Genomic DNA, 10,007 nt, shown 5'->3' with positions numbered 1-10,007 from the left:
AGAGCTGGGGAGCTTTAATAGTATTTATTTGCCTAAAGATGCAGATAGGAATGAGTGAAATTTTCAAAAGCAGCAGGGGGCAAGATACAAAATATGGACTTTGGCTCTTAACTACTGTAGGTGCCTAAATCACAGAATCAGGCCCAAGAGGGTTCTCTAAACCTCCACTCAACTGCTCCCAAACACTGTAGGCACCTAAACTCAACCAGCATCCTACTGTTTGCAGTCAAATTCCCGAGGGTGCCTAGGTTTCTGCCTCTGGGCATGCACACGGCAGCCTCAGACCAGACATCTGGATACATACATCCCAGAGTTCCCCCACCTAACTCACCCAAGGGGTCCCAGTTGGTAGGTGAGCTCATGCAAAAAGTTGGGGTGGAAGTCGGGACTCCCTTGTCACTTTTAGCCCAGTGGTGAGGGTACTCAGCTGGGATGTCAGCGATCCCTGTTCAAGTTCCTCCTCTGTTGGAGGGAGAAGAAGGGGGATGTGAACACGGCTCTGCTACTTCTCAGGTGAGCCCCTCACCACTAGTCACTGGGATATTGCAGTGTGTGGGGTGCCCTCTATCACTCTGGTTGAAGCTGCTCTATGCTAGATAACTAATATTCCTAACTTCAGATATAACAATGACACATACGTAATAATTAGATAATCAGAATCAGTAAGTAATAACCTTTCCAATGATATCTCACAAGACCCATATTGCCTAAAACATGTCTTAGTTACTCCAAATTCATATTATAACAATATCTCCATGAAGAATATGGGGTGTAGTGTCAAACACCCCATATGGCCCTGCATCAGGGGACAGCAGGAGGGTGGGTTGGGTGCTCAGGAGAGCAATGGGAACCTAACCAGTTAGAAGGAGAGATGGAGAATGATGATATTTTTTGGTCATCCCTTTCTTTTTTATTTGCATTGGGGAGGGAAATCCGGTCTCATGAGCTATGAAAATTTTGGCCATACATCTTATGTTTGCATTTCATATATCTGTATTGATATCCATATTTATATCACTATTGATATAGATATTTTAATGTTGCCTTGACCCTGCAAAGATGTATGAACAGGCGGGAAATTTCACATGGCAGGACACGGAGACTCCCAGCCCTCCCCAGACTTTCATTTTTTGTTTACCCAGCTACAGATCTGCATAGAATACTGCCCAATCAAAGTTCTCCACTCACTGTGGAGGCAATATTTTTCACCTACCGTTCAGAGGCATAAATGAAAATGAAGGGTCCTAAAAAGTGGAGAATGACTTTCATTGGCTTCAGTGGGAGTGGAAGAGACCCAGAACCACCCAAAAGATGCTAAGCTCCTAGCAGAATTTGGAAATAGTGTTCATGTATGGATGAATGAGCCAGAGTGCTTTACTGAAACGTGAGTTTGGAAAAAAAGCCCAATTTTTATAAAGAATGTTTCTTACAGTATGAAGTTTTGTATAAAGAAATGTCTATTAAATGTATGAAAGATGAATGCTCAAAAAGTAGCAGAGTAACAGGAACAGAAAGAAAGAAAGAAAGAAAGAAAGAAAGAAAGAAAGAAAGAAAGAAAGAAAGAAAGAAAGAAAGAAAGAAAGAAAGAAAGAAAGAAAGGGGTAACCCTGCTATCAAGGACTCAAGTAAGAAACTATATCACCTCATCTCTATTTACTATATGCTAAAATTGATACTTTTACATTCTATGCCTGTTTCACTAAGATACTAGTTTAAGAATAGCTTTTCTTAGGGACTCTTTGACCTCCTTGTTTCTCAGGCTATAGATGACAGGGTTGATCATAGGAGTCAGGACTGTGTAGAAGACAGAGAATATTTTTTGTAGGACCTTGGGAGTGTTGGCTGTTGGAATTATATAGACAGTTAATACGGTCACATACAAAACTGCAAGCACAATGAGGTGAGAGGAACAGGTGGAAAATGCCTTTTGCCTCCCGATGCTGGAAGGGATTCTCAGGATGGTGGTGATGATACAAATGTAGGATGTCAGAGTCAGAAGAAAGGGCACAAATGTCCCTATGACAGCAATAATAAATGTCAACAGTTCCAGAGTCTGGGTGTCAACACAGGACAGCTTTATCATAGGTGAAAAATCGCAAAAGAAATGGTCAATTTCTTTGGAATCACAGAACGTTAATTGGAAGAAGAAAATATTTACTATGGTGCAGAGCAGTAAGCTACTTATCCAGGACCCTGCCACAAGCTGCCAACAAACCCTGCCATTCATCAGAGCAGCATAACGGAGTGGATTGCATATCGCTAAATACCTATCATAAGACATTGCCGTGAGCAGCAGATTTTCTGTATTTGTCAGGATACCAAAGAAATATAATTGCACAATGCAGCCCTTAACAGAAATGGTTCTGTCCCCAGTCAGGAGACTGGCCAGCAGCCTGGGCAGGATGGTGGAGGTGTAGCAGATCTCCAGGCAGGACAAGTTCCCCAGTAAAAAGTACATGGGGATGTGAAGTTGCTGATCAGCCACAACTAGTGCAACGAAGAGGATGTTTCCGGAGACAGTCACAATGTAGATCACTAGAAACACAAGGAAGAGAAGGGTCTGCAGTTCAGGGACATTCCCAAATCCTAAGAGGATGAATTCCACAATGGGTGTTTGATTTCTTACTTCTGCTTTCTCCATAATATGTACCTAGAAACAGAAGACCATTAAATATTGATCGAGTGCACGCAGTCAGGTTGTGCTGTCGGTTACACTGGCAGAAACCTGGAGTAGGTAACCTCGTAACACTGCATGTCTCCACTGGAAAGTGAAGTTGTCAAAAAACAGAGGGAAGACTCCTATCCTTAAGAGGTTCAGCTTCCAATATAGCTGAAATAAGAGCATGGAACCCTACTGAATTAGGGAAACCTCCCATCTAACTCCCTTGGCTCTCTTCAACTTTAAATACTTTTAGGCTGGGATTTTGAAATATCTTTATCATAGCAGTCTCACATCAAGAAATCTAGAAGACATAACAAAAGATCAATAGATTGGAAATGAAAGATATTTAGAGTTCAACCATGGGTACGTCTCCCCAGCAGCTGGGAGGTGTAATTCCCACCTTGGGTAGACGTACATGCACAAGCTTTGATCAAGCTAGCAGGATAAAACAAGCAGTGAGAACATGGCAGCACATGCAGCCCTTTGGGATGGCTACCTGTGTACGTAGCTGGGATCTCAGATGGGATTGGGCTCGGGCAGCTAGGCTGTGCTGCCAAGGCTACACTGCTATTTTCAGCTCAATAGCTCAATCAAAGATTGTGTGTGCCAAGAAGTCTGAAATCTCTTTTTTGCTTTTCCTCTACACGCTTCTTGATATATCCTGCCATCTGATCTCTTCATCCACTGACTTATGTTGCACCCATATGAACTATGCCTACATCAGGAGTGGCAATGGTACATTGACACTAGTGCAACATAAATGTCTGACAGAAAAATGGAAATCCAGAAAAACACACACACACACAGAGAAGACAGACAATGTTTTTGTTTCATAATTTGACGAGCAATAAAATATACACACAAGGAGTCAATAAATTCGATAAAGTCATGGAGGATAGGTCCATCAATGGCTGTTCGTCAGGATGGGCAGGGATGGTGTCCCTAGCCTTTGTTTGCCAGAAGCTGGGAATGGGTGACAGGGAATGGGTCACTTGTTCATTCCCTCTGGGACACCTGGCACTGGCCACTGTTGGAAGACAGAATACTGGGCTAGATGGACCTTTGCTCTGACCCAGTATGGCCGTTCTTATGTTTTTACTTTCTAAATCTGAGAGCCATTCATTTATCTTTCCTGGGCATGTTTTGCTTTAACCCTTTTACTTTTATTTACATTCCCCCTGGATTGAACAAGCAATCCTATTCTTTCTGACACGCTAGATGCCTGAGCAGGTATTTTTCTTTTCTAAATCAGGTACCTGAGCAGGTATTTTTCTTTTCTAAATTATTTCATTTTAACTGTGCTGCTTTATCTGTCACACGGATAGTCTATTGCCAGCTGCCCCCTAACCATAACCCTTCCTGCAGATTTTCTGAGATAAGTTTATAGTCTTTGCACTACATTTTCCAATATCTTCTACCCTTGATAGTCTTCCATTATCTCAGCAAACTGAGTTTGGGTTACTACTTGGATGTCTGGATCCTACAGTGCTCCTTGGTGTATTTTGTTGTTATTCCCTGTCACAGAAATTGTGGTCTCCCCGGTTGGTAATTTTGCCTTCATGTGAGATGAACTTCCTTGATAGTTCTGCTAGTGGGAATTTGAAATTATTGCATAGAGAAAAGATAAAGTGTTCCCTCTAAGCTGCATGGCTGTGCAACTGAGCAGGAGTGAATCAAGTGACGTGCACTGCTTAGCAGAGCCGCGCAGGGTGGCGTGTGTTCGGGTACCCTTCCCCCCACTGCTCTGCAGCTGCATTGCTCCTGCTCTCTGCCTTGGGGCCCCTTGCAAGCGGCTCCCGGGACCCTGCTGCTTGCTGTGCAGAGCACAGGGGGCAGCAGGGGCGCTAATGTCAGGGTGTCCCGTCCCCCACTCCCCCCTGCCCACGTACCCCATCTCCGCAGAGCAGGAGCGGGGGACAGGGCTCAGGAGCAGAGAGCTTCTGAAAGCTGCTTTGGTCTCAGCTTTCTGGTGGGAGTGCCTTAAAAAGACAAAGCACGGTCTCTCCTACGCGTCCCCAGCAGCTGGCATACTCACACTCTGTCCCTGTGTCTCTCTCTCACTCAGACACACACACACTGTCTCTAAGCTTTCGTGAGCTACAGCTCACTTCAAGCTTATGCTCAAATAAATGTGTTAGTCTCTAAGGTGCCACAAGTCCTCCTTTTCTTTTTGCAGATACAGACTAACACGGCTGCTACTCTGAACACTCTCTCTGTGTCTCTCACACACACACACACATTCTGTCTCTGACACACGCACTCTCTCTCTCTCACACACATACACACACTGTCTCTTTCACACTCACCTCCCAACACATGCTTGTGTTGTTGTTGTTATTTCCTGCAATGCACATGTATTCTCTGAAATTTCATTCTTTCCAAGTGCTGTTATTGCAGTTTTTGACTGGTCTATGCATTACATAATTTTATTTCTCTCTTATGCTTAAATTTAATTCTTTGACTAGTTAGTATTAAAATGCCTAACCTGTCCTGGATGGAGTAATTATCCCTATGGTAAGTTTTCAAAAATATATATTATAGCTACGTTTTTTTTGTTTTTACTGGTGTCACACATCACCTCTATATTGGTGCGCATCACAAAATTCACTCTGCACACGGATAGAAAAAATTAAAGGGAACATTGATATGAAGGAATATGCTGTGTATGTGGGATGGGAAAGGTGGAGATGGATTGCTCTACTGTAAAACATGAATATAGTCTGTGATAGTTTATTTTGAGAGTGGGCAGGGGAGACATGGATCCTAGCCCATGTCAGACATGAAGAAAATATCTGTTGCCTTTGCCCTGTAAGGGGCCTGGCACAAAACCCCTTGTACTCAATGACTGAGTGTCTTTCCCTTAACTACAAAGGACTTTGGATCTGGCTCATGATTATAATATGAGATGCAAGATGTTGGCGCATGTGAGCCATAGTGAGATAAAGAATGGCTTGGCCCCTATTTTGTATCTACTAACAGGATGACAACTCATACAGTAGGCGTCTGGTCGGTGATGGGAAGTTGACTCGTGGGGAAGTATTGATCTGATGGCATGAACAAACCAGTCCAACAGATACCATTCTCTCTTTAATTATATTGCAACCAATATAATGTTGTTTAGTGTTGCTGAATTGTATAGTAAATGGCTTCACTCACTTTGGTTTATTATAAAATATAGTCAAGAGACTAAATAACCAGTAATAACATGGTACAGGAAAAAGGGAATGGGTGACAGGGGATGGATCACTTGATGATTACCTCTTCCGTTCGTTCCCTCTGAAGCACCTGGCATTGGCCACTGTCAGAAGACAGGATACTGGGCTAAATGGACCTTTGGTCTGACCCAGTCTGGCCGTTCTCATGTTCTAAATCTGAGAGCCATCCATTACTCTTGCTTAGGCATGTTTTGCCATTACCCATTTTTGATGGCTTCCCCACGGGGTGCTACTTGGAACTGTGGTTCCACTGAGCCCACTCAGTCGGGCTCCCTCTGACACTGTCCTGCTGTGGCAATTTGCAGACCCGCTCCCAGTCCTACACTTCCTCCAGCATTTACACAGTTAGGGACACACCCAGCTCATTTTCATGCAGGCTCTCTGACCAGCCACTGCATGAACCAACAATAGAGAAGCCACAAAAGCTCCAGCCTAGGACCACAGAGCTGTACCACCCTGGCCTGGTCAAAACACCGACCAGTAGGAATTTGTTACCCAGTTTGCCTCTCCCTCAATGTGGAGAGGAATATGCATACTTGTGCTAACCAACCTGAGATTTTTCCCAAGATATTTCACGTAAAGGCACACTGGTTTATGTTAAACAACAAACAAGTTTAACTACAAAACACAGATTTTGAGTGACAATAAGGGATAGGAAACAGATCAAAGCAGATTACCAGCAAACAAACAAAAACACAAACTAAGCATAACACACCGGTTAGATTGACTATGAATGAGCAGTTGCTCACCCTGACTGATGATACCGGCGGTCTTGCAGATTCTCAAGGCACAGGCTGCATTTGCTTTGCAGTTAGGGTTTCTCAGGTCTCATACACAGGCTAAAATCCCTTTAGCCTGCTTCAAGCATTTCCCCAGTTCAGAGTGTGTTCCTTAGCTCTTTCTAGGAGTCTTCTTGTGTGAGGAGTGAAGAAGAACCATTGATATCGCTCCCTGCCTTTTATAGCCTTAGCATAGGGTGGCAACCCTTTCTTTCAAAACTTGGTGCCTGGACCAGTGTGTGAAAAAATAAAGACACCCCAAGATGGAGTCCAGAGTCATGTGGTCTGGTCACCTGCCCTTATAGAATCATAGCAACCATTACTTACAGGCTCTCTGGAGTGTTCTCAGGAAGGCTCACCCGGTGGGGGATAAGCTTCTCCTAAGGCCTATTCTTTTCCGTAATGGCTCATTACCCTGAATAGGCCCTTCCCAACCAGATATGTAGACTGAAAGCATCTTGCCTAGTGGGAGCTACCAAGGTGTAACTACATTTGAAATACAGATACATAGTCCATATTCATAACTTCAGATACAAAAATGATACATGCATAGAAATAGAATAATCATATTAATCAAATCACAACGTTTCCAATGACACCTTACATGACCCATCTTGCACAAAATGCATCATAATTATGCTATAATCGTAACATAATAATATCGCTATGAAGAATATAGTGTGCAGTGTCACCGCATCACACTTCATTTACTTGCCCCCTGGATTGAACATGCAGTCACACTGTTTCTGACATGGTGGATGCCTGAGTCGGCATTTCTCTTTTCTAAATCAAATTAGTTCATTTTAACTGTGCTGATTTACCTTTCACACTGATGATCTATTGCACCTTAACCCTAACCCTTTCTTCAGATTTCCTGAGATAAGTTTACAGTTTTTGCACTACATTTTCCAGTCTTATCTACTATTGATATTGTTACATTATCTCAGTAAACTGAGCTTTGGGTTCCTATCTGGGTGTCTGGGTCCTACAGCTCTTCTTGGTATAGTTTGTTGATATTCCCTTTCAGAGAAATTGTGGTCTCTCCTGGTTGATCATTTCTCCTTCATATGAGATGATGTAATCTCCCTTGATAGTTCTGCTGGTGGGAATTTGAAATTATTGTATACAGGAAAGTTAATATTTATTTTCAGAAAGGAAAAACAACAGTACAAGGACAGTCTTATTACTAAATTCAAAGGGGAAGTTATGGAAAACAACTGATACCACAGGGAAAATAACAGTGATAGGAGAACTGTTGAACCAAAAGACAAAGCAACAGAAAAAAGGGAATGTCTCATTTCAAAGGAAATTAATGCAGACAGAACTTCTGATCTCAATGGGAATCTCTGTTCTTCTGATGTATTAGATGAGTAGATCTGCTAGAATAATAGCAAAAAAGGAACCAATGTCAATTCTATTTTATAGTAACAAGAAAATGAAATGCTCCCAAGTTAAAAAATTCTTGGATAAAACTCCCAGGTCAGTCTGATCTCTGGACCTGGAACTCCAAATGCAGGCCTAGAAGACCCTAAACCTGCCACATGAAAAAAGTTCAAATCTCCTTCTTGACATTGGCTGTGATTTTTTTAGAAATCTAAGGGAGTTAGGCACCCAACTGCCTTTGAATATCAAAGGGAGTTCAGCAGCTAAGCTTTCTATGCTCCTTTGAAAATCCCCACTTAGACACTTGATGACCTAATTTTCACTCATCCTTCTGGTCTTTGCTGAAAAAGCGAGGGGTTCCTTCTCCCACAGTGTGAGGGAATATGCTGTGTATGTGGGATAGGAAAGATGGAGGTGGATTGTTGTATTGTAAAACGTGAATGTAATCTGTAAGTGTTTATTTTGAGAGTGGGCAGGGGAGACAAGAATCCTAGTCCATATCAGACATGCAGAAAATAACTGTTTCCCTAGTCCTGTACGGGTCCTGATACAAAACTCCTTGTAGTCAGTGACGGAGAATCTTTCCCTTATCTACAAAGATTTTGGCTCTGGCTCATCATTATAAGATGCAAGATTTTGTAGCATGAGAGCTATAGTGAGATTGTCAGGGTTCCCTCCCCACTCTGAACTCTAGGGTACAGACATGGGGACCCACAAGAAAGACTCCCTAAGCTTATTTCTACCAGCTTAGGTGAAAAACTCCCCAAGGCACAAGTTCTCCCTTGTACCTTGGATTAGGTAACGCTGCCACCACGAAGTAATTTAGACAAACTCAGGGAAAGGACCACTTGGAGTTCTTACTCCCACACACACCCTTTCCTGGGGAGGCTTGAGAATAAACAAGATGAGCACAGACCACCCTTACGGTTTTTTAGGACACACAAAAAAACCCAATCAGATTCTAAAAGAAACAGAACTTTATTAGAAAGAAAAACGGTAAAAGAAGCACCTCTGTAAAATTAGAATGGAAGATAATCTTAAGGGCAATCAGATTCAAAAACATAGAGGATTTCCCTCTGGGCCAAACTTTAAAGTTACAAAAAGAAAACCAGGAATACACCTTCCTCTCAGCACAGAGAAAATCACAAGCCAAAACAAAAATAAGCCAACACATTCCCTTGCGAGTACTTACTAATTATAATGGAGCTGGATTTCTTCCTTCCTTGATCTGTGTCTGGCAAGCACACAGAACAGACAGACCAAAAGCTCCCCACCTCCCCCGCCCCCCAGATTTGAAAGTATCTTGTCCCTTTATTGGACCTTTTGGTCAGGTGCCAGCCAGGTTACCTGAGCTTCTTAACCCTTTACAGGTAAAAGGATTCTGTGCCTCTGGCCAGGAGGGATTTTATAGTACTGTATACAGGAAGGTTGTTACCCTTCCATTTATATTTATGACATGCCCCCCCCAAATCACAGATAGTGTTGGACAGACGGTTCCACACTGGTTGTGATTTCTTCCTGGAGCTCTAGGAGAAAACAGAGTTAATAAGACACATGTACCTTTAGATATACTACTGACTATACAAAAACTAACAGTATTTTCAACATTTCAAGGACGATTTTAACCAGTTGATTCTGGGAACATTTCATGGGAAAGTGCATCAGCCACTTTGTTAGAAGCTCCTGAGATGTGTTGTATTTCAAAATCAAAATCTTGAGAGCTAAACTCCACCAAAGAAGTTTTTTGTTATTGTCCTTGACAGTGCGAAGCCACTTCAGCACAGCATGGTCGGTTTGCAGGTGGAAACCCAAACATATGGGTGTAGCTTTTCCAGCACATACACAATGGCGTAGCATTCCTTTTCACTGATTGACCAGTGGCTTTCCCTCTCAGACAGTTTCTTGCTGAGAAACACGACAGGATGGAATTCTTGGTCCGGTCCTTCTTGCATTAAAACTGCTCCCACA

The 10,007-nt window shown here is 42.7% G+C and overlaps 1 protein-coding gene across 1 annotated transcript; it reads right to left on the bottom strand.

The window, feature by feature from the left end:
* Positions 1-1,699: 1,699 nt before the first annotated feature.
* LOC140897361 (olfactory receptor 5V1-like) lies at positions 1,700-2,641 on the bottom strand. The gene has a single exon (XM_073309903.1). The coding sequence runs from the start codon at positions 2,639-2,641 to the stop codon at positions 1,700-1,702; it is 942 nt and encodes a 313-aa protein (XP_073166004.1).
* Positions 2,642-10,007: the final 7,366 nt, after the last annotated feature.

Source organism: Lepidochelys kempii, chromosome 13 (assembly GCF_965140265.1).
Source record: "Lepidochelys kempii isolate rLepKem1 chromosome 13, rLepKem1.hap2, whole genome shotgun sequence".
Lineage (NCBI taxonomy): Eukaryota > Metazoa > Chordata > Testudines > Cheloniidae > Lepidochelys > Lepidochelys kempii.
This window is presented reverse-complemented; position numbering and strand designations above follow the sequence as displayed.